The sequence below is a fragment of the Carcharhinus amblyrhynchos genome, chromosome 1 (genome assembly GCF_965287045.1).
Source record: "Carcharhinus amblyrhynchos chromosome 1, sCarAmb.v2.hapA, whole genome shotgun sequence".
Classification (NCBI taxonomy): domain Eukaryota; kingdom Metazoa; phylum Chordata; class Chondrichthyes; order Carcharhiniformes; family Carcharhinidae; genus Carcharhinus; species Carcharhinus amblyrhynchos.
The window spans coordinates 102,159,123-102,185,013 of NC_137324.1; the positions used below are offsets into that span (position 1 = coordinate 102,159,123).

Genomic DNA, 25,891 nt, shown 5'->3' on the forward strand with positions numbered 1-25,891 from the left:
GCTCTATTCATGCTTCCTAACCTATAAAATTAGAGGTGAAACATTTTCCTTCCTGTAAAATAGTTTATTACATACACAGTTCCTAATAGATGACAATAAGAACATAAGAAATAGGAGCAGGAGTAGGCCATCTGGCCCTTCGAGCCTGCCCCGCCATTCAATAAGATCATGGCTGATCTGTCGTGGCCCAGTTCCACATTCCCGCCTCTCCCCATAACCCTTAATCCCCTCTCTTATCAAGAACCCATCAACCCGCTTCTTAAAAATATTTAGCGAGGCAGCCTCCACCACTTCAACGGGCAGAGAATTCCAGAGATTCACCACCCTTTGAGTGAAGAAGTTCCTCCTCAACTCCGTTCTAAACCGCCCCCCCTTTATCTTGAGGCTGTGCCCCTGAGTCCTACTGTCCTTTCTGAGCGGGAAGAGTCTCTCCACCTCTATCCTATCCATCCCATTCATCATCTTATACGTCTCAATGAGATCTCCCCTCATTCTTCTAAACTCTAACGAGTACAAGCCTAGTTTATTCAGCCTCTCCTCATAGCTCAACTCCAGCATCAGCCTAATAAACCTCCTCTGCACTCCCTCCAAGGCCAAAATATCCTTGCGTAAGTACGGCGCCCAAAACTGCACACAGTACTCCAGCTGCGGCCTCACCAATGCCCTATACAGCCGCAGCAAGCCCTCCCTACTTTTATATTCAATCCCCCTCGCTATGAAGGCCAGCATCCCATTAACCTTCCTGACCACCTGCTGCACCTGCAAGCTGGGTTTTTGCGACTCATGCACAAGGACCCCGAGGTCCCTCTGCACCGTCGCCTGCTGCAGTTTTTCTCCACGTAAGTAATAATCCTTCCTACCATTATTCCTACCAAAGTGGACCACCTCACACTTGCCAACATTAAATTCCATTTGCCAGTTCCTGGCCCATTCGCCCAGCCTATCTAGATCCTTCTGCAGACTCTCCACACCCTCCGTGCAATTTGCCGTTCCACTAATCTTGGTGTCATCAGCAAATTTCGACACCATACACTTGGTTCCCTCCTCCAGATCATCTATATAAATGGTAAATAGCTGAGGCCCCAACACCGACCCCTGGGGCACTCCACTAGTCACCAACCGCCAATCCAAATAGCACCCATTGACCCCCACTCTCTGCCTCCTATTTGACAACCAGTCCTCTATCCACGCTAACACCCTACCCCCAACTCCATGTTCCCTGACCTTCTGCAATAACCTCTTGTGAGGTACCTTGTCAAATGCCTTCTGAAAATCAAGAGACCACATCCACCGGCTCTCCTCTATCCACCGCCCTAGACACATCCTCATAGAACTCCAGTAAATTTGTCAGACACGACTTCCCCTTAACGAAACCGTGCTGCGTCTGCTGTATCAAGCAATTTCCCTCAAGATGCCTCGCTATATGCAAAGAAAGGCAATCTAATTGCACATTTGTTGACTTAACTCTCTATTGCTGTATATTTTTGGGCTCTTCACAGCCATTCTTTAAAATTGAGAAATCTTATGTGATATTTTCTCCTATTTCACTTCCCTCTCGAGTTTTCTTGCCCAGACACCATTCCCGATGTAGATGACAGGGAAGGTGACCTATTTGCAGGTCCCTGCCATTCCTGTTTCATTTCTGCTGACCATTGGTACAAGAGTATTAACTGTCCCACCAAGAAATTGTCATTTCATTGTAATGAAAATCTATCATGTGTATGTTTTATAGGATAGGAAGCTCAAATAGATGTGAGGGACAGAAACAGGTAAGTTGCTTTTGACAGGAAACTGCTTGAGGTTGGGAGTCCACCAGGTGGAGTATTAAAGGAGCACAGCCACTTCTTGCCACTTTCGCCCAGAGATCCCAAAGAACAGGGAGCAACTGGATCCCATTGCAGTCCTGTTTATTTCTGTTGGTGCCACATGTGAACTGGCAACTGAACAACATACTGCAATGCAAAATTTGCATTTATATAGAACCTCTAATATAATAAAATGCTCTGAGGTGCTTCACAGGAGCATTGTCAAACAAAATTTGATACCCAGTAGGAGATATTCTGACAGGTGACCAAATGTATGCCAAAAGCAGTAGGCTTTAATGATCATAAGAGAAATTTAGGTAGGGAATTCTGGAACCTGAAAGAACAACATTGAAATCAATGGTAAAGACTCTTGAGAATCAGATGACGGGTAAAGCAGGTTACTGATTCACTATGACCTCATTATGTACTCCTGCCTGGTAATTTCACCCCATGAAAACTGCTCTCTGTAAGCTTCCATCATCAGCAAAATAAGTTCAACCATGATCCTGTTCACAAGATAATTATGGGTAACAAAGGCCATCTAGCCCAGCTCATCTCAACCACTCTGAATGATAAACAATCATATGTATTAGGAGCAGGAATAAACCAGCAAGCTTCTCAAGCCTGTTCTGCCATTTTATAACATCTCCTATGTTTATATTACTTTGTTTTATTAGTACCTTTCAGTACTTTATTTCCAATCTAAAACACCAATTCAAAGGAAGTCCAATCATGGTGCTCGTGCGAGGGATAAACTAGATCCAAGCTAATGTGACATTAGGCTCAATCCAGCAAGATTCAAGCTGACAGGATGAGGCATTTCACCTGTTCCCAGGCTCGATCTAACGCTTCACTTAGCCAAAGGCTGAGATGACTTTGAAAAATTGCATCAGGCAACACCTCAGTTTAACTTCATTGGTTACCTTTAATCCAGCCAAGCCAGAGCAAACCATGATTACAGATATCAGCATACCCCAGGTGCAATGGGCTAGTCTCGTCCCCTGTCTGCTCATGATTTTATCCCTGCCTACGTTTATGCCAGTGATTACAATTCAATTGTCTGTCAAGTGTTTTGAGACATTGTGAAAGACGCTGATAAATGCAGATATTGGCCGGGATTCTCCCAAGAAAATTCTAAGCCCCCAATTTGCATGAAAATGGGAGTAACTGCCTTTGGAAATTTCAGTGGGATTTTCAAATTGAATCTCCCACACTCTGTGTATTACAAAGTGCCCTAGTGGGATTCCCTCTGAAAACCTGGGACGGGGCCTATTCCCGCAGCATAGTGCTGAGTGGGTCAATGTGCATGCGCCAATCTGTCAGCACGGATATCAGCCGGCACATGCACATTGGCCCTGCACTGCTGGCCCCTCACTCGGGCAGCACTGTGGTTAGCACCAGGGACCTGGGTTCGAATTCCAACTTCAGTCACTGTCTGTGCACATTCTCCCCATGTCTGTGTGAATTTCCTCCGGGTGCTATAGTTTCTTCCCACAGTCTGAAAGACATGCTGGTTAGGTGCATTGGCCATGCAAAATTCTCCCTCTGTGTAACCTGAACAGGTGCCAGAGTGTGGTGGCCAGGGGATTTTCACAGTAACTTCATTTGCAATGTTAATGTTCACAAATCCATGAAGGTTGCGTCACAAGTGGAGAAGGTTGTTAGGAAGGCTTATGGAATGTTAGCCTTTATAGGAAGGGGCATAGAGTATAAAAGCTGCCGTCTAATGCTTCAGTTGTACAGAACGTTGGTTAGACCGCATTTGGAGTACTGCGTCCAGTTCTGGTCACCTTACTACCGGAAGGACGTGGAGTCTCTGGAAAGGGTGCAGAGGAGGTTTACCAGGATGTTGCCTGGCATGGGGGGACTGGGTTATGAGGAGAGGTTGAAGAAACTGGGACTATTCTCCTTGGAAAGACGGAGATTGAGAGGGGACATGATAGAAGTATATAAGATACTGAAGGGAATAGATAGTCAATAGTGAGAGACTGCTCCCTAGACTGGGTACGAACACGAGAGGTCATCATTTAAGGGGTGAGGGGGGAGAGGTATAATTTGGAGGTGAGAAGAAGGTTCTTTACGCAGAGAGTTGTGGGGGTCTGGAACGCGCTACCGAGTAGGGTGGTGGAGGCAGGAATGTTGGACTCGTTTAAGATGCAGTTAGATAGGCACATGAGTGAAACGAGAATGGAGGGATATGGTAGGGGCTATTAAATAGGGTTAAACCTCGGGAGACACCGGAAAGGCAGGCTGTAAGATTAATATTTTTGTCTTTATTCCACAGGTGGAGGTCCACCTCGTGTCAAACGAGGGGCATGCACACGGCGGGTCGTGCGTGGGCTGCTCTTGGAAGTTCCAGGAGTGGCCTAGTACTTCATGTAGGTGTGTGTGCTTGATCCTGGACCGGTAGACGGGCGCCGCAACAGCTCAGTGACCAGCACTGCTGGCTGTGCAGACACATGGATTTGGGCCTGTGTCTGTGGGAGTTTGCGCATTCTCCCTGTGATTGCGTGGGTTTCCTCCGGGCGCTCCGGTTTCCTCCCACACCCCAAAGATGTGCTCTTAGGCTAATCGGTTTTTACCAAATTGACACTATTTCTTCCCTGAATCTGACTGAGTAGGGGTCCATTCGTAGACATGCAGGGTAGAATAGGTGTAGGGTGATGCGGCGGCGCGGGCTCGTTGGGCCGAAGGGCCTGTTTCCCGTGCTGGGTTGTTCTTTGTTCTTTGTTTTGTTCTTTGTTAATATAAACCTACTTGTGACTAATAAATAAACTTTAACTTCAACAGTGCAGGCCTCCCAATCACTGGCAAGCATTTAAAAGTTTCCTCAGAACAGGCCTCCTCTGTGATGTGACAAACGATGGGGAACAGAATTAAAATTCTCGTAGGGAAATCAGTTTTACCAAAACCCACTAAACTGTTTAAAAGATCAGACATAGGAATTTCTGGAACTCTAGGTTGTCAGAACTGTGGCAATCAGGAGGTGGGGCGGAGGGGGTGGAGGGGGTGGGGGCGGATGGTCATCACGATGTACTTTGCTAGGGGTAACTGCATCTGAGAAAGCTCAGGCAGGGTGGAGCGATTGCCAAAAGACACTAGAAATTATAGCAGGGTAGGGAGAAGTGACCCTCCACTGGAGAACAGAGAATGACATTGGAATAGTTTGCATCATAGAGAAGGCCTGTTCTGAGGAAGCTTTCAATGCGCTCCTGCCTGTGCCTCCACAGCAGTCCTTTGTTCTGGAGACAATCTGAAAGGCACTACCTTAAATCTCTAATGAAGCTCCTAGGCTTCATGCTGTGGCCAAACAGTTTCCCAACAACAGTTGCACATGTATGACATCTACTGGGAGTTAAAATTAGGGAAGAATGCACATAACATATAGTGGCAGACAAACCATTCACTGCTACTTTGTTACATGCTTACAGCTATAACTCCCAACTATTATGTATATTGGTATATATATGTAAATTGGTCAATATTTGATTGAGTACATAACTGTATGCAATATAAAGCATAATAGCTATTTCTAAGACTGAAAGATTTTTCGGCAAAGAACAGAAGAATCCCCAATTTAGCCTCTTGTTAATACTGTTGTAGAAATAAATGCCTTTGTAACATGACTTGGGGGAATGTGATTTTCTTAGTTTGCCATTAGTTTCAGATGATATTGTATTTTACTTTCAAAAAAGAATTTCACCAACTTAATGAATTATTAGGTTGTCATCCCATTGAGTATTTCAAATTATGTGAAACTGTAAAAGATGAACTTGTTTTTGTTGCAAAAAGACTAAGGGCAATTCAAGAAAATGTAAAACAAAATTGGAATTTTAAAAACGTATTTTAATGCTAATAGAAAACAAACATTTTGTGATGAAAAAAAATGATAAATGTAATGCATTGACCACTGTTGCCAAATAAGATCTATGTTCTTATCCTATTCGAACAAGGAATCAAAAATATTGAGGACTGAGAGTTCTGATCTGGTAACAAACTTTGAATTGGTGACTGCCACTACTGACATTCCCCAGCGGAGAACATATTCCATTCCTATTCAACCTATCAAAACCCTTCAAAATAGTAAAAAGCTTATTAAAGACCCTCTTAGTCTTAGAAATAGTATTAGGATTGCAAGTCTCTCCTCATATTTATAGCTTCTCACATGTGGAGTAACTTACCTCCCAACTCCCTAATGCCTGGCCAAAAGTTAACATCTATTTTGTAACTTGTATTTTTTGCATGCTTGTGTGTGTGTTGTTGTTGCCCTTGAACTCAGGTCAACTGATGCAATGAATAAAGACACTCAAACTCTTGAATTATTGTACAACAAATCTCCTCTATTGTACCATACCAACTTACCACAAAATTACACCAGGCACCAAAATTTGTTGTACACTAAGTAACTAAACTCTGACTTATTTCTTACACACAAAGTAACTAACCTATTCCTTTGTATGCACAAGTATTCAAAAGGTATCAAAACCTTACAAAATATCCAAACTAATGACTTGGACTTAGAGATACTACACATGGTGAGGTGAAGTAATCAAATTCGGTCCTAAGGTCTCTGAATCCCTGACTTGGGGTCTTACTGCTTTTCCTACAGTGGTTTGCTGTTAGTACGGGTTACTGCTGCCAATGTCTCTTTTTCTCTTCTTTTGATAGAGATCCTGCTAGTGTTGATCATGCTTCCAGTCACATACTCACAGGGCAGGTACTCATTAATCATTGTCTTTTTGGTCATAAATATTGGGAGTCATGCCTCTGCTAGAGATTGTAATTCTCTCAGGAACACAACACACAAGGATTTGTGTTCAATTACTCTCTGTTCAAGACTCAGCAACAGCCACTGTCCAATCAATTCCCATACTTGTTCAATAGCTGCCCATCCTTTCTTTGCTGCTCCCATAGTCTTTAGCCTGTTACAGAGTTAGCCCTTTTAACCATCAGGCTTTGTTGGTATCTTCAGTTTGCTGGCATCTTTATGAATATCAATCAGGCTACAATGTGTATGTATGTGACACTGGGGATTGTGACAGATATACAAAGATTCTTAGGCAAACTACAGCCATTAAGTAGAATTCATATATAATGATGACATTATGTTTTAGAATTGAGAAATGGTTACATGCTAACAGATAGCCTCAAAATACATACGTGAGCACCACAGACCTTAATTAAAAACAGCTCTGATCTTAATTTGAAACAAACAACATTACATCATATTGTAGCACCCACTGGAATGATTTAGTGCTCTTTCCTCTTTTTGAAAGTAAGTATACTTTAGTTGTCTTATTCACGAGCAAACGAGATAACACATATTAATAATGGTACAGTATGGGATTGACATCATTACCTATTAAGAAGGCATCTTTAAAATTTAGCTAAGCATATCATGAAAGGTTAGTGGATTTGTACAAGTCAGAATTGAAATGATGAGACACTTGGTCAAATGACAGCTTACCAATCAGTTTCTGTGCTTCTGGCCAGAATTCCATTCTTCCTCCTCAGGAGAAAGACAATGTGGTTATTTCTTCCAGTATAATGAGTTTCAATCTCTCTCTTTGTGATAGTCATGTTTAGCTCACCAGTTTGTGAGTACTTACTTTGCTTTCATTGATTGCAAGGGGTATATACAATGAGATATGAGATTCCACAGGCTGAGTGAAGAATTATTTTGTTCTTGTAAATTCTGGTGGTAGCCAGAACAAAAGGTCAACCCTACAGTCATGTGACTTGTAGCAACCATTCTCTTTGGTTCAGGAGAAAATCCATTAAAAATATCGTTAGGAATAAAGTTTTTGAAAACATACTGTTGTATTTCTTTTCATGTCATAGAAATCCAACAATAGGTACAAGTGAAAATCTACCCTGTACTCCTCTCTATTTCCAGGTTGGTATGCATTTAGCTCACATTGTGGATGGTAGATGGATAGCCCTAATGCAAGAGTTAAAAGTAGCTCCTGCAGAAAAGGGCAAAGGATTTGTGTGGCTGATTCACAAATATATTCTTGAATGTGTGAGAGCCATATGAATGCCCAGAGGTGATCAAGCAGAGTTGTTTTGCAAAGAAAGAGATCTTCAGGGGATTTTCTTTGTTAGGCAAACAAATACAATTAGCACGCAGTTATAGGGCCCGAATCATGGTAAATTCGGGCATCGGGCCTTCAACGCAATCTGCACCTGAATCCGAGCAGATCATGACTTTACCAACACCCAATTTGGGCATGGGTCCGGTCCGTGCCCAAATCAGGCAGCCCAACAATTTAAATGCATTAGCATGCATTTAAATCGATTTAATGAACCGTGCGCCCAACTCTACTGCCAAATCCCACTTTACCATCTTCGGATCCATTCCGGATCTGCGCTGTAAGCAACCTGCAAAATAAAAATCCAAAGCCTATTTTTATTCTGCAGAGGAACCTCCAAGGCCCATCCTCCTCGATCATCCTTCGCAGACCACCCCCCCAACCACCCCGGCAGACCACCCCCCCCACCACCCCCCCCAGCGCCCCCCTCAGGATCAGACCTCGAGGCAGGTCCCCCTCGGCAGAACCCCTCCCTCCCCCCGGATTAGATCCCCCTGGGAGGCAGGCCCCCCTCGGCAGAGCACACCCCCAACCTACCTCGATCACTTGTCTCCCTCCACCATCCTTCTCGACCATCTTCATCCTTTGAGAGCCTCAGCATCTTCCTGGCCACAGACTCGGAGCCACGGCTAAAGTGACCGGATTTCACACTGTTCCGCTGGCATCCGCCAGAGAAGGAGGGGGCTCAGATGGATTTCTGGTTGGGTGGGGGGCAGGAGGGGTCCGCTGCCACTCTGCGGGTGATCCCTCCTCCCCACTGGAGGAACGAATCCCTCCTCCCGGAGTAGACGTGCAGCCACGCCACCCCACCAAACCTTCAGGATCAAGTGATTCCTCACTAAGAAGATGAAGCAGAAGTGGCCGATTCCACAGTGGATCTGCATGAAAATCGGCAACAAGATAAGGGACAACTCCAAGAGGAGACACTGGAGAAGGACCAAGCTGGGCCAGTAAAAGGATACACCATTACTGGTACACTGCCAGCCACTGCCATCTCTCTTGCTCTCTTGCCCCTGAAGGGAAAAGTAATCTGTGGCTGGTAGTGTACTAGTGATGGTGTATCCCTTTACAGGCCCAACTTGGTCCTTCTCCAGTGTCTTGTCTTGGAGTTGTCCCTGATCTTGTTGCCAATTTTCATGCGGATCCACTGTGGAATCGACCAGTTCTGCTTCATCTTCTTAGTGAGGAATCGCTTGATCCTGAAGGTTTGGTGAGATGGCTTCCACTCCGGGAGGAGGAATTCGTTCCTTCAGTCCGGAGGAGGGATCACCCGCAGAGTGGCAGCGGATCCCCCTGCCCCACCCCCCAACCAGAGATCCATTTGGGCCCTTTTCTCCCCCCAGAGGAGGATCTGTGTCAGAGAGCCGCTCTCTCCGCTTTATGCTTTTCCTTTCCTGCAACTGGTTTTAATGATACATCACACAAACAACCAAATATACACAAGTCAAATCCACACAAATGTAGTCAGGAACAGGAGGCACAGAATTAATGTGAATAGGTACTGTCTAATTAACATTCAAGGCATTTTCTCCTTGCAATTGAGCCATGTAATAATAGAAATAAAAACAGGAATCTGTTTTTTCATTCCCTGCATCCTTCCTGTAGAAACAAATTTTAATAAAATAAATGGAGTCGATCATAAATAAAAAACACAACTTATTAATGACATCACAATAATATGTGCATTTGTCAAAGTTCCACTGATGTCAACACCAGTCAAGCAGTCCAGTGATGGTTGTTTCTAAAATCCAACATATTGAAGACTACTTCTTCATCCAGAATTTGCTATAATTATCAACTTTAAATTCATCTTCAAATTGTTTGTCTTTCATCCTAGCTCTTTTGGGAACACGTTTGCCCAGTCTTGCTTTCCTTTCAGCTTCTGGCAGAAGGGAAACATCGACTAGCATCATATTAATTTTTTTTGGCTCTTTGATTCAAATATTGATAGTGGACGCATCAGGTCGAACCACCAAAAGAGGATATTGCCTGACATAGGGCTGCCTTCCAAAGTGAACTACTGATGTTCTATTGGAATTGTTCCGCCTGGGTACGCTGACATAGGATACACAGCAGGAAGCAATCTTTCAGAAGGCACAAACTGCGACAGCGCGCACTCCAGTCCCGTGCCCGGGTGTGCTGCCTCCAATTTTTTTCAAACTGCGCATGCGCAGTTCAGAGATCCGAACGATCCAGCAGCACGAAGCCCTGTCCACAGCGTGGATCGGATTGGAGTCGGCAAGAAGCATAGAGGTGCACTGGAACAAGGATTCTGGGCTCGGATCCATGTTATGCCCGGATCCAGCCCTTAGGCTCCGATTAGTAAAATCGGGCCCAAAGTCTTACATTCATCAGTAGTGTAGCGTTACTACCACATCACTCTTGCCTCTGAGTTACCAAGTCCTGATTCAAGTTCCACTCCGGCACATGAGCATAAAAGTTATTGCTGACAATCTCAATGCAGTGCTGGACTGTCAATGGTGCTGTACTTTAGATGATCTATGAAATCAATGACTTATCTGCCTACTTGGGTGGATGCAAAAGATCATATGGTGCTATTTCAAAGAAATGTTCCTGGTCTCCTGGCAATTTTTATCCCTAACAAAAGTTTATTCTCTGATTAATATCACATTACTATTTGGCTGCTGCATTTCTTACATCACAATGGTGACCATGCTTCAAAAAGTACTTCATTGGCTATAAAGGTTTTTTGAGACATCTAGTGGTGGTTGTGCTAAGTGTTACATTCTGCAAGTCTTTCCCTTCATATTTTTTATCTTCTCCTGGGTTATATTGCAGCTTACCAATCAGTACTCCAATACTGACCAAAAGCTGTATCATTAGAAAATACTTTCAAATAAAGTTTTTCAGAACGAGGGGCATACACGCGGTGGGTTGTGCGTGGGCTGCTCTTGGATGTTTTGAGAGTAGCCTAGTACTTTGCATTGTTTGTGTACGCTTAAACTGGACTAGCTGATGGGCACCACGACAGCTCAGTGACTATCACTGTTTGCAGTGCAGATACATGAATTTGGGCCAGTATCTGTGGGAGTTTGCACATTCTCCCTGTGGTTGTGTGGGTTTCGTCCGGGTGCTCCAGTTTCCTCCCACACCCCAAAGATGTGCTCTTAGGCTGATTGGTGTAACAAATTGTCCCTAAATTATTTTCCCCTCAACCTGGTTTCCAATGTGGGTGCCATAAGCATAGACATGGGTCAAGGGTGGAAGAGGAAAAGCACATTGTTAAAATGGCAGCACGGGCTCATTGGGCCGAAGGGCCTGTTTCCCATGCTGTGTTGTTCTTTGTTCTTTGTAAATGTAACAGAGGGAAACAGTGAGAAGAATTTTCCCACAAAATATTTTAACCAATGAAGAGCATTAGTTCACCTTCATTTCAGATTTTATTACCAAATCTTTCTCCAATATCCTTTGTTTCTGGTCATTGATTTCTTTTTGATTATCTTTGAAATGTGTTCTCACTTTGATAAGCCAGGTGATCAATAAAATGAAAAGTGGGGATGGATACTATGAACCGATTTCTCTCTAACCGGATGGTATGGGGTCGATATTCCAGAGCAGAACTATGATTGACACAGTGCTGACAATCAGGAGAACTATTCAGAGACGAGCCATATTCAAACAACTGGAGAGCAACATGGATATTTTATTGAAATGAGATGTTGTCTGGAGAGCAGACTGAAAAGAGAACACATGTGCTGTGAGTTTGGGTGCAGCTCCCTATAGACAACCACTGGGGAATCATGCTTTTGGAATCAAAAGGTTTGAAAGGATTTATCAGCTGTGAGAAGCTTGTCTCCTTTACAAGGCAATCTAATCAGTCTACTAAGCGTAAACGCATTCCTGTCTTACATTTGTGAAAATTCTGTACTAAACAGTGGGGTTGAGAAAGGAAGGCAATATTGGAAGGATTTGTACATCATAGAGGGGGATGTGGACCAAATTATGTTGAATAATCAGACCACTATTAACCTTAAAATAAAAGCAAAATACTGCTGGAAATCTGAAATAAAAGTAGAAAGTACTGGATAAGCTCAGCAGGTCTGTGGAGAGAGAAACAGAGTTAACATTTTGAGTCTGTCTGACTCTTCTTCAGAGCAGACACATAGGGAGGAATGTTATGACCTCTTTATGCTTATTTTGTGGTGGCAAAATGTCATAAAATCAGGGGTAAGCGGCTAGCACTAATGGCGTCAGTTTTCACGCGATTTTATGACACCCAGATTTCCAGCGTGATCAGCCTGTCACTAGAAATGGGCGAGAGGCTGATTCATTTATTTAAATATTGATTTCAATGTGTTTGGCGAGCCCAGCACTCAATCATCTGGGCTCACTTGCCTATATGGTCTTGCCAGGAGAAGTTCTCTCCAGCAAGGAAAACACCTGCTCCCTATGAACAAGGAAGTCATTTTGGCCTCACCGGTGGAATTTGAAGCCATTGAGGCCCCCCAGGAGATTGAGTGCAAAATGGGGGTGTTCCTTGGGCACTACCAGACTGGCAGTGCCATCCTGGCACCTGGGCAATCCCATTAGGAACGCGGGCAGTGCTGGGGCCAGGGTTGGTGGGGGCAGTGCCAGGGGGCAGGGCCAATGGGGTGGTTCAGGATGTGGCATCAAAGGAGATGGGCCAATGGAAGTGGATCAATGGGGGAGGGGGACCTGCTACCATTCTGCATGCCATCAGTGGGTGAGGTGGGGGGTGGGGGGGGGCGCGGGGGCCCGGTGCCACTCTCTACATGATCGGTCAAAGAGGAAATGGGATCCGTGATTAGTCTAGGCAGCAGGGGAGCGTGAGGCGGACAGCAGGGGTGCGGCAGGTGCTGCATCTCAGACCACAGGCCTCTGCAATTGCAGGGGGAGGGTAGATAGTTGAGGGTGCTTGCAGTAGCAGGGGCCTGATAGCTCTCCCTATGTCTGTCAGACCTCTGCTATTGTTACTGGGCATGTGCAGCACCAGAGGTCTGCGCATGTTCAATACCTTCCTCTACAGGCTACTTGGTGAGTTAAGCCCTACCTACAGCCTCTCTAGCTAGGAACTGCCTGGCCCATCTTTTCAGAGACAGAATGCATAAGATTGGGCATGAAAATTCGTTCAAAAAATGGATCTGGAACTCTCCCATTTTCAGACTAGCCGGATGCTTAGGAAAAATCTCGTAAAATTCCACCCATAGACTTTGAATGAATCTCCCGCTTGTCCAGACAATGCAGTTTGTTTCTCTGGTTCTACCCCATAAATTCAAAGTTCTAAGACTCTATCTCCCTCATTCAGACAGCTTACAATCATCACATTGTAGAAGCCAAATTGGAGCTTCTAGTCATTTTCACCTTCTTTCCAATCTTGGTTCCTTATCAAGGTGCTTTGTTCTCCAAGCTCATTTCTCAAAATGGAATATTGCTGCAATTATCAGTCTGTCTGAGGTCCAGGTGATTCAGAAACCAAAATAGAGGAGCAAACCTGCAAATTTCCTGATTCTTTGTGCGTCCAAACCACAGATTGTCTACAGGGTATTTACCATTAAACAAGCCTGCAGCTTCTACATCGTGTTCAATTGTCTTTACCTTTCTCTTGTGTTTAGTCCACCTTAATTCTGTTGGAAATGTGGACCTTTAAAGAGAGAGACACATTTCCAATTTTTGGATTGCTACATTCCTTGTGAATTCATTTTCTGCAGTTCTGTACTTTAATCCTGTGTCAGGAGATTAGTTGATGAAAAGAGTAATGAAGTTTGTGATGTTCTTCTAGAGGTGAAAATATTCAGCAATAACTGATTTTAAATTGCTGTTTTTGGTGATTAATAAATGATTTGTTAATGAGAGATAATTTGTGAAATAGAGCTCCAAGCAACTTGCAGTGATGCATGTGCTGATACTGGTTCAGTTTGGTAATTCCTGACCCTGTCAGGGACCAATTAAAATCAACACATATCTACACTTCACTTCAAATATGTTTTAAATTACAAATTCATATTTTCAGATTTTCAATTTGTTAAATATATATTGAAGAATATTGAATAAGGAATAGATCCCCAGGAGTTACAGCAAGTGTCTTGGACAAGCACATCACCAAGTATAATGTTTTAGTAAATGAGGAGGCACCTCACAGGAAAGGAATGTGAGAGGAAAGATCAGAGATAGCCTGGTCTGTAAAAGAGACAGGAATGTATGAGATAGAGTGACAGAGATATGGACACAAAGACAGACAGAAAGACAAAAACAAGATACTGGCAGATACATAAGCACAGGAATGGACAAATGGACAGAACGATAGCTTCCACAAGATTGAGAATTTTAGATAGGAATGAATATAGAGAAGAACAAAGGCAGAAAGTGCACAGGAGAAGATGGATTTATTTTATTCCATTTTACAGGACGTAGGCGCCACTGGCTAAGCCAGCATTTCTGCCCATCTTTAGTTGCATTTGTGAAGGTGGTGGTGAGCTGTCCTCTTGAACTGCTGCAGTCCCTGTGGTATAGGTACACTCACAGTACTGATGGGGAGGAAGTTCCAGGATTTTGACCCAGCGACAGTGAAGGAATAGTGATATATTTCCAAGTCAGGATGAGTGAGTGGTTCAGAGGGGAACCTTCAGATGATGGTGTTCCTAAGTGTCTGCTGCTCTTGTATTTCTAGATGGTGATGGTCATGGGTTAGGAAGATGCTGTCTAAGGAACCTTGGTGAGTTCCTACAGTGCATCTTGTAGATGGCACACATGGCTGCCACTGCTTGTTATTGGTAAGTGATTGAATGTTTGTGGAAGAGTTAATAATCCAGTGACTGATTTGTCATGGATAGCCTTGAGCTTCTTGTGTGTCATTGAGCTGCACTCATCCAGGCAAGTGGAAAGTATTGCATTACGCTTCTGACTTTTGCCTTGCAGATGCTGGACAGGCTTTCCTCAATGGAGAGGGATGGTCAGGAAGTGAGTTACTCGCTGCAGGATTTCAAGCCTTTGACCTGCTCATATAGCCACAATATTTATATGGCTAGTCCAGTTCAGTTCCTGGTCAATGGTAACCACCAGGATATTGATAGTGGGGGATTCAGCAATGCTAATGTCACTGAATGTCAAGGGGTGAAGGTTAGATCCTCTCTTGCTGGAGATGGTCATTGCGTGGCACTTGTGTGGTGCAAATGTTACTTGCCATTTGTCAGCCCAAGCCTAGATATTGTCCAGGTTATGCTGCATTTGGACATAAATTGCTTCAGTGTCTGAGATGTCGTAACTTCTGACCATAAGATGGAAGGAATGTTGGGCCTAGGACATTACGCTGAGGAACTCCTGCAGTGATGCCTTGGAGCTGAAATGAATGACCTCCAACAACCACAACCATTTTACTTTGTGCCAGGTATGATTCCAAATGGCAGAGATTTTTCCCTCTGCTTCCCTTTGCCTCCAGTTTTGCTACCATACTGGGTCAAATGCTGCCTTGATATGAAGGGCAGTCGGTCTCACATCATTTCTGACACTTAGCTCTTTTTTTCATGTTTGAACAAAGACTGCAATAAGGTCAGATACTGATTGGCCCAGGTTGAACACAAACTGTGAGTCCATAAAAAGGTTATTGCTGAATAAGTGCCGCTTGATTGCACTGTTGATGACACCTTCCATCACTTTGCTGATGACTGAGACTGATGGGGTGATAATTGGCCAGATTGGATTTGTCTTGTTTCCTGGGTACAGGGCATACCTGGGCATGTTTTTCCCCCTTACTGACTCCCTCACTATCTGCCACAGTCCTAGTCTAGCAGTTTTGTCCTTTAGGACCTGACCAGCTCAGTCTGTGGTGGCACTATTGAGTCACTGTTGGTGATGGACATGAAAGTCTTCCACCCAGAGTAGATTTTGTGCCTTTGCCACCCTTTGTACTTCCTTTAAGTAGTGTTCAATATTGAGGAGTACTGATTCATCAGCTGAGGGGGAAAGATATGTGCTAATCTGCGGGAGGTTTCCTTGCCCATGTTTGACTTGGTGTCATAAGACTCCCTCCCAACTGTGTGCCATTGTGCCGCCACTTCTGCTGGGTCTGTCCTGCCGGTGAAACCAATTAACGATAGCAGGTTACTTCCCTTAAAGGGGCCAGTTGTGTTTTTATAATTGTTTCATGGTCATCATTTGACTTTTAATTCTAGATGTTTAGACTGAGTTTAAATTCCACCATCTGTTGTAGTGGGATTCAAACCCAGGTCCCCAGAGGATTAACCTGGATCTCTGGATTACTAGTCCAGCGACAACATGAATGCACCACCGCCTCCCTAAAGGCAGATAGAGGGGAAGCACAATAGGATTAAGTTAGACAGGTAGACAGTAAGAGACAAAGGCAGAGAAGTGAAATAGTCGGACATAGTGGCAGAAACAAATAATCAGGGAGACAGGAAAAAACAGATATAGAAATAGAGGGAAATAGCCAGAGAAAAGTCACAGAGAGACAGACAGACGGAAAAAGAGATAAATAGAAAGGCATCAGGTGAAAAGCAGAGGAAGACACATAACTAAAGACCAACACCTTAAAGATTTAGGTAAAGAGGGAGAGTCAGGTAAACAGAAGTCAAAGAAAATAGACAAACTGGGAGACAGAAAGATGCAAAAACAGTGTTAGTAAGATAGAGAAAGGGACAAGACAGCAAGGTAGACATGACAGAATGATATGAGAGACACAATGAAAGAGATGGGGCAGTCATTATGGAATTATGTTATTATGAAATATTGACTCGTTATTCTTATGAAATAAGGGACATTGATTGTGGGATGAAGGGAGTACAAAATGAAAGGGATTGGAGTCAACTAGTTGGGACTACAATAGCATTGACAACTACAAATGTAATTTATCTTGTTGTATCACGACATTATAATCTCTGTTCTGCTCACTCACTTGCAATCCAGTCGAAATAGAGAAACCCACCCTGAACGGTCATTCCCTCGCAGGCTGTCTTCGAAATATGGGACAAAAGAGGGACGTGGGACAAATAATTAAAATAAGGGACAATGTCCTGAAAGTGGAGACAGTTGGTCGTTGGGTGTGTAAACCTTATTTATATGTTGAGCATTAACCTGTATATTGTGTATATCTGTGTGTTAATCTGTGTATATGTGTGTGCACTGAGTGCGCGCTGGCCCTGGATGCCCCTGCCTCTCTGGCGCGCCCCCCGGCCGCGCTGTCAATCAGCTGCTCTCCGGCCGCCAGGTGATCGGTCCCAGCCTGTCAGCGAGGGAAGGCCCGGCCGGGGAGAAAGAGCAAAGGTAAAAACAAAAGGGGGCGGTGAGCGATTCGCGGTGAACTGCAGCTAAAGGTGCGAATTTGAATGATGTCGCCTCCGCCAGGCGCAGGGCGGGGAGGGTCAGCTCAGGGATTGAGTGAAACTTGCGGAGGTCAGCCGTGCAGCACATACGGTCAGCTGATTAAATCCACACCCAGGCTTATCCCCGGGCCTGCCTCTGGTAGATTCCCCCCAGTTTGCAGCTTGACCAGCTGCTCCCCGATCGACACAAAGTTCCAAAGCCTTTGCAACTTCCAGTGTGTGAAATAGGGCAATGTCTGCATCAGTAACACTCCTGTCAATTGTATCAGCAGAGGGAGTTAGTTTGTTTAAATCAATGCATTCCTTAGACTTCTGCTTAGCTGGAGGTATGTGACCACCTTCTGAGGAGTTAAAGCTTTCTGTTGCTTAAGTTAACGGCGCCAAATGCAGAACGAATTTCTCCAGCGAAAACTTTGGAGCTCACTTCGAATGTTTCCATTTTTTGGATTCAACCATTGGGTGTCTTCCCCCGCCCCCCCAGTTATTTATAGTTCTTCATTAGAGGTACTTTAGAAAAATATGACGAGCTTTTTTTAAAATGATCTCAGGTTTTGGTTCATTTTACTGTAAAGTGAGTCCTCTTGGGCAGAAATCTACGAGTGCAACCCTTAATGTACCGAACTCTTGGATTTTTCACTTTTGTCTTAACGTTTTTTAAAAAACTTGCTGCCACCAAGCTGTTTCTTAACCTAAAAGAAAACACTGCGATTGCTGAAAATCTGAAATCAAAACAGCAAATGTTGGCAACAGTTAGCAGGTTGGGCAGCACCGGTGGAATGAGAAACAACAGTTAATGGCCTCAATGTTTACAGAATGGCGCGTTTGGAGTGAAGTAAATGATCCTGAAGTGTGCGTTTCCAGGACATTCTGCAGATATTAATTAAAGATTTCTTGTATGGCAACTAACCTGAACTGACAGCCTGACTGCTGGGAAAGTCTGCAGCGTAAGGGTGCAGTTTAGCAGCCTAGGGAGAAAGGGAAATATTGCACGTGGCAGGGAGAATGATCGTCCTTGGGGCAAATATTGTGGTGATAGGGTGAAAGATCATCATGGGAAAAAATGGAACTCGTGCAAGGTCGGGATGAAGAGAAAGACGGGAGTACCATCGTGGAAGTAGCTATATTGTTGGGGGTGGGGGAGGTGTTAGTCCTGTTTTTGGGATCCCTGAAGCTTGGGAAACCTGTCTGAGATCAATTAAAAAGATAGAAAATGTGTTAAGAGAAGAAGAAACCCTTGACCTGGGATAGTGCTGGAAGAAAGGTATGTAGATTCCAGCGATGTGGACCACCTTCCTACCTAGGAATATATCGAGAATCCCCACCTTAGGGGATTCCCACTTTAATAAGCACACCTTTAGTTAATGGACCAACTCATGAAGAAAATATTCACAAATTTCTTGTAAAAGGAGGCAATCCATGTACTAGAGACACCTGTTCCCATTGTTGATTCCAGTTGGTACCTAAAAGACTGGGTGATACTAATTTTGTTCTTGGCTCCCCTTCATAATTGCAAAGAGTATTTTCTTTTTGTTCCTGGTTTGTGGGGTATTATTGACAAGCTGTGCACTTACTGCCTGTGGTGAGTTGCTCTGAGAATTTGATAGTGGACCTTCTATTTGATCCTCTCCAATAGTGTTTTGCTATTACTGAATGATTGGCTGGGTGACTTCAGAGGACAGTTAAGCGCCACTCACATTATTGTGGGACTGGAGCATTTTAAATCTGATGGATTTCCTCATGTTAGATATCTAGTGCTAAGTAGAAACCTGATGTTAAAAATTTCACTGGAAGTGCAAGCTAAAATCTTGACATGAATGCACTTATATTCTGCATAATCCATTTGTTTCCAGGGAAATCTTATGGAAAATATTGACTAAGTGTCACTTTTGGAAAGGGTTATTAGTACATTTGAAATGCGTGTGCTTGTGACACACGTTGTTCATAGATTGAGGTTGTAATGATTAACCAAAGTCAAATTTATAATTTACCTAGCTTAATTTGTTTTGAAATTGTACTTCTGGTTTAAAACTTCCAGTTCTAATGTTCTGCTGTTGTATTAATAATGAAACATTGAAGGCTACCCTTGCCCTATAGTTCATTGCAAGGATAATTGGTGTCTATGGAAAATAATAAACCTGGTTAACTGATACTCATTCTTCATATTAGCACATCACTGAACATGTTCTTAACTAGAAGAGTGATGGTTGTTATGCATAAATGTAACTGACTGTTCGGAATTGATTAACTGTTGGAAAGCTTTGCTATGTAGAATAGTGTACATTAAACTTATTTTCTGCAGGAAAATAATTACCACAAGCATACTTCAATTGTTTAAAAACAGTACATAAAAGCATCCTTTTGAAGTCCACAAAATAACTGTAGTTATTTTGGCACCAGGTTAAACCTGTTGGGCCAAATGGCCTCTTGCTGTAATGTTAAACTATTTGATTTATATTTTTCAATGCATTTTGTGCACCATGACTGTAATGATTTTCCTTCTTAATGTTGAAACAATAGAAATTTAAATTAATGGAAAATTGGTTCTAACTGTAAATAACTGTAGTTATTTTGTTACCAAATCTAAGTATTCATATGTTATTGATTACTCCTACTTAAATATGGGACAGTTGAAACTTTTGTTGTTGCGACAATGACTTTTAGTTTTCTGGACTATATTTGCATTGGCTTCTCTTCCTGATCCCAAATCATTACCTCTGGTGCCCCTAAGGATGTTTTCTTGGACCTCTCCTATTTCTCTTCTACATGCTACCACTTAGTGTCATTATCTGAAAGCAGTGTTAACTTTCACATGTATTCTGCTAGCACTCAACTCTATTTTACCACCTTTGACTCTTTCATTGTTATATTATCAGACTGTTTATCCAAAGTCTACTACTGGATGAGTACAATTTGCCTCCAGTCGAATATCGGGAAGATTAACATAATGTTTTTGGTCCCTGCTTCAAACTTGGTCCGTGTCCCTGATAACTTTCTGCGATTAAGCCAGTCTGTTTGCAATCTTGGTGTCACATTTAGACCTGACATGAGCTTCAAACTGAAACTTTGCGCCATCACTCTGATTATTTCCATGTCTGTAACATTGCCTGATTTCACTCTTGTCTCAGTTTGTGTGTTACTGACATCCTCATTCATGCACTTGTTATCCCTAGGCTTGACTGCTGCAACACAGTCCTGGCTGCTGTCCCTCATTCCATCCTCTATAAACTTGAAACCATCCATGTCTTAACTCACACCAAGTTCAGTTGCCCCATCACCCCTCTGTTCATTGACCTACATTGTTTCTAGTCAAGTAATGTTTTGTTTTTGAAATTCTCATCCTGTCATAACCTCACCCCCTACCTATATGTAATTTCCCCCACCCTCATAATTCTCTAAGACACCTGCCAGCCCTGACTCTAGTCTGTTGTTTCACAACACCAGGTTAAAGTCTGACAGGTTTATTTGGTAGTAAACGCCACCAGCTTTCAGAGCACTGCTCCTTCGTGAGCAGCACAGTGGGCCAGGAGATTTGCCCTTATCTTTAACCAAGCTTTTGCGTGGCTTGCTGCATATTTTGATTATAATTGCCCATGGGACACTTTATTATGTCAAAGGGCATCATATAAATATAAATTGTTGTTGTTTAATAGCACATTCAACTTCATAAAAGGCAGGCAGTGACAAGGCAAGAACTGTGTTTTTCCCCAGGGGGTTATATGGGAATGAGTAGATTTGCTTAATTTAGTCTGGTCAGTGATGCAAAATCCTGGAAATGCTGTTAAAATATTTGTCTAAAGCATCTTGAGGATTACAAGTTAGCTGTACATTTGTTTATGTGCAATCGATATAGAATCATTGATTTGTTGTAACTTCAGCTTTTTATGAACTATTCTCATTGAAAAATAAACCTTGCTGAATGCATGATTTATGAAAGCTGCATACCTCTGTTAAATCCCCTATTAACAATGTAGTCATGAAAGACTACCTGGTTCTCCAATGTGTCCACATAATGGAACTCCTTCACCCCAGGAACCATTCTTGTAAATCTTTCTGCATCATCTTTAATGGAGCAATGGACGTTATGTCCAACACGACACTGAAGCAGTGTTTCATAAAGGTTCTTGTTTTTTTTTTGTTTAACCCCAGGTATAAATCCCAGGATTCCTTATGTAATTTTAACTACTTTCTCAACTTGTCCCACTGCTTGCAATAATTTTGCACATATGCCCCCAGGTCTTTGACTCCTGTACCCCTTGTGGAATTGTATTCTTTTTCCTTTTGCCTGAGCTTGCTCTTCTTACAAAAGTGTATCACTTATACTTCTGTGTTAAATTTCATCTGCCACCAGCATTCCACCAGCATCTCTATGTTCTCCTTGAAGTCTGTCACTGCCCTACACTCAGTTCACAATGTTTTATATTACTTGCAAATTTTGAAACTGTTCCCTTCACACGCATGTCTAGCACATGAATGATGATCAAGAAAGGTACAGGTCCAAGGACTGACCGCTCTAGTAATATCACTGTATATCTTCCTCCAGTTCATAAAACAAGTGTTCACTACTACTCTTTTACTCCTTTTCAGTGAACTTCATATTCATGCTGCCACTGTCCCTTTTATTCCAAGGGCTTCGACTTTGCTGCCAAGCCTGTTATATGGCACTTACCAAATGATTTTTGTAAATTAATATACATCTTTTAATTTTCTCTCTTGCTAATCAAAAAATCCAGCAAATTAGTTAAACATAGTTTGCCTTGTTCAAGTGACTATTCACTTTGTCCCAGATAATTACTTGAAAAACTTCTCCTGCCACTTCAGTTAAATTGATTGGTCTGTAGTTCCCGGGCTTATCCTTATACACCTTTCTGAACAAGGATGTAACATTTGCAATTTTTTTGACCATTTGCATTGCCCTTATGTCGAAAAAAGATTGGAATATTATTGCCAAAGCTTCCCCAATTTCTACTCTTTCTTTCCAGAGTATTGTCGGACACATCTGGTATGGACCTGGTGATTTTTTTTTTTCCCAACGTCAGTCTTTCTGTTACCTTCTCTTTCAATTCTTAACCCATCCAGCATCTCAATTACCTCTTTCATTATGACTGTGACAGCATCATCTTCCTTGGTAGAAAAAGATGGAGTAGTCATTTGGTGCCTTAGCCATGCTCTGTGCCTCAATGGTCTCATCCTTTTTACACTCTTAGAACTTATGTGTATAGTATTCTTTTCAATACTCTTTATGTAGCCTCCGGCCTCTTAGATTCTCTCTTTGCTTCTCTTTTTTTACACTTCCCTCCTGAACTTTTTATATCATGCTGGGTTCTGACTTGTATTACACAACATTTTTTGCTTCATCTTACTTTCTATCTCTTTCATTACCTTTAATGGTATACTACGTCACAATTACTATGAACAACCTCTCTAGCCCTGGCAACTAATTTTAGAATCTAAAATGTTGTTCCCTCCATTCCATGATTAAAGAAAATGTATAATCTTAAAGCATATCTCTTGACTGCAGTTTATGATTTTCCAAATTTGCCTTTAATCCCCTTTATATGCCTCAATCTTTATTTCACTTGCTGTAAAATAATGTAAAAAGTGAAATATAATCAGTGTTTTTAACTTCTTGGTTTGTTATCGTCAGAATTCTTTGGTCTAATTGGCTGCTCAGTGTGCTTGATGACGTCACTATTCATCAGTGCCAGAGATCTCCAGCGATGGTTCCAGAATTAAATAACATAGTAATAGAGGAAGTGAATGCGACAGCACCTACTAAATTGGTGGGCACCTTTCATTGAGGTCAACAGTGACTTTGCTGCTGACTGCAAAATCTAGGCCAATTCCATTTATTAACAGAGTTCTAAGTCTTTTGTGTAAAACAGCATTTCTACTTGAAGGAAAGGAAATAAAGGACAACAATAGTTTAAGTGGTGTAATTACAGTGGGCATGGTTATAGATGGTTTCAACATAATCCAGATTCGGTGAAGTCAGCAGAGAATACATTTCCACTTTATTCTTGTAGATTCATTTCAGAAGTTATTTGGAGAAAAATACTTCAAATTACAGTACAAGTTTTAAAAAGGCATTCATTTTGTTGCAGACTGATTTGCATAACATTTCTTTATTTTGGGATAAAAACATTTTTACTTTAGTTTGTTTATAAAATCGTTATAATATGCTGTTTCATCAATTGTAAGATCATTGCTATTGATGTAATTATTTGTTTAAGCTGACAGTATGGTGTGCAAACAAAACTTTACATATCCTAAAATATGAGAGTGCAATTTCTTTCAATACATTATGTGGCACTCTGAGGTGCCTCATTACACATGCAATTACTGGTGTTATGAGCAATCAGTAAGAAGAATCTCAACACCAGGTTAAAGTCCAACCAGTTTATTTGATAGTGATCCCACAAGCTTTCGGAAACGGTGTTCCTTCGTCGGGTGTGTGGAAGGTTCTGATCAGAGAAAGGCTTATAAAGGCACACAGTTTGCAGAATACTGATTAGAATGCACTTTGCAGCTAACCTGCTATTCAAGTCTTAAAGATGCAGGTAATGAGTGGAGATAGCATTAGCATAGGTTAAAGAGATGTGTATTGTCTCCAGACAGGACAGTAAGTGATATTTTACAAGCCCAGGCAAGTCATGGGGGTTACAGATAGTGCAACATGAACCCCAGATCCCAGTTGAGGCTGTCCTTGTTTGCGGAACTTGGCTGTCAGTCTCTGTTCAGCGACTCTGCACTGTCGTGCGTCGTGAAGGCCGCCTTGGAGAATGCTTACCCGAAGATCAGGGACCAAATGCCCGTGACTGCTGAAGTGTTCGCCAACAGGGAGGGAACAGTCTTACCTGGTGATTGTTGAGTGATGTTCATTCATCCGTTGTCATAGCATCTGCATGGTCTCCCCAATGTACCATGCTTCAGGACATCCTTTCCTGCTGCGTATTAGGTAGACAACGTTGGTCAAGTTGCAGGAGTATGTGCCATGTACCTGGTGGATGTTGTTCTCACGTGAGATGATGTCATCTATGTCGATGATCTGGCATGTCTTGCAGAGATTGCTGTGGCAGGGCTGTGTGGTGTTGTGGTCATTGTTCTCCTGAAGGCTGGGTAGTTTGCTGTGAACAATGGTCTGTTTGAGGTTGTGCGGTTGTCTGAAGGCAAGAAGTGGGAGTGTGGGGATGGGAGTGTGCGGATGGCCCTGGCGAGATTTTCGTCTTCATCAATGATGTGTTGAAGACTCTGGAGATGATGTTGTAGCGTCTCTGCTCCAGGGAAGTACTGGACGACGAAGGGTAATCCCCAGATGAAGTTCCCTAATTTGTTAATTTCCTAGCTGGGACCCCGATTTTGTTATGCTTCTGAGTGAAGAGGAATGACTTGGCCTCCCCTTCTTTGTTCAACCCTCTCGATTGATCATATGTTAATTTAAAAGGGATCTCTTCCCCTTTGTATACCTTTTACTAGTCCAAATATTTTTTTTTAGAAGGAGCCAATTTACCAGGCTTTTTTGAGCTAAAGACAAAGTAAGTTTATTTGTTTCCCTTAGGTTTTAGTAACTATGAAAAATGCAATGCACACACTGATCAGAAATAAAATGTTAAGAGTCCAAATAAAAGTTTAAAAAATGTACAAATTAGACTTTGGTTTGTCTGTGATGTGTAGATAGTAGTACGTTGCAGCTGACAAGCCTGGCCATTCTGGTAGAGCTGACTTTGACATTTTGCACTTAGCTGGACACACTTGGTTTGACAGGTTGGCTGAAAAGGCTGTCAGATTTTCTTTTGAGTGTGGCTTCTGATGCTCTTTCTCTCCTGCAACAGAGAGAGGGGTCCTTGCCCTGAACGTTGCGGGGAGCTGGTGACTGGTTTTTTACCAACCCCAGCAGACCAGCTTTTCCACTGACTCTTTTTTTCTGTGTATTTTGGGAGGGATAAAACTATGACTCTCACTCAAAAACCATATTCTTTCATCCCAGACTGAGATATAAACCAACAGGTTATTGACTTTCTGGGTTGACTTCTGAGACATACAAGTCAATCCAGCCAGAGGAAATTAAAATTCAGTCATCTGCAGCTTTCCTATCTCCCTTTCAAGTTCCTGTTTGAAGAAGACCATGACACTTTCATGTACAACATTCCATTCCCTCCCATTTGGTGAACTGTAATTCACGTAGGAATTTGTGGATTTTATGCAATTTTCCAGAAAATGTCACTTTACGTTGTATCACCTTTAGCCCAGTGTCTTTGCTTGTGTATCTTTTTTAAAAACACATGTTTTCCTTAAAAAGTTCAGTATATCTGTAAGTAATGTGTGGCAGAAATCTGCTCTTCAAGACGCAAGTTATATTTAGATTGTGTGTTTCATTTTAAATGCACACATTGTGGCACCTCCATATGCTATGGCAGGAGGGTCATGGACTGTCGAGTGTGGCTTTTCCCCATTGAGTCTTTGCAGCAGCTGCCCCAAACAGTGTGTCTCACTGCATTGTACTGGACCTTGGAATGTGTCAGTCTGCATCCTTTGGTTGTGAATAGTTCTTTGCGCTGAAAAACCAGTATGTTTCAGGCGTACTGAAGAGCATGTTTCATTGAGCTGATGGCCTTTCAGCAGCAGTTGAAGTTTTTATTAGTATATTCTTGGGAACAGCCCATAGGGCACAGAGTCAGTT

At 42.6% G+C, this 25,891-nt stretch overlaps 1 protein-coding gene and 1 pseudogene across 11 annotated transcripts in view; both read left to right on the plus strand.

Annotated features, from left to right (window-relative positions):
- The first annotated feature begins 1,715 nt into the window (after positions 1-1,715).
- On the plus strand, positions 1,716-13,623 carry LOC145357848 (histidine N-acetyltransferase-like; annotated as a pseudogene).
- A 3,451-nt stretch (positions 13,624-17,074) lies between these two features.
- Positions 17,075-25,891, plus strand: part of LOC145343633 (LIM domain-binding protein 2) — a 484,019-nt gene continuing 475,202 nt past the window's right edge. For 9 of the 11 annotated variants that reach the window (XM_080189818.1, XM_080189819.1, XM_080189824.1 and 6 more), the window contains exon 1: positions 17,495-17,540. In XM_080189818.1, coding sequence (XP_080045944.1) covers positions 17,510-17,540 — 31 coding nt within the window. In that variant the 5' untranslated portion in view covers positions 17,495-17,509. Of the gene's footprint in view, positions 17,156-17,494; positions 17,541-25,891 lie in introns of those variants that run through there. The other 2 variants (XM_080189839.1, XM_080189901.1) reach the window with 1 other exon arrangement.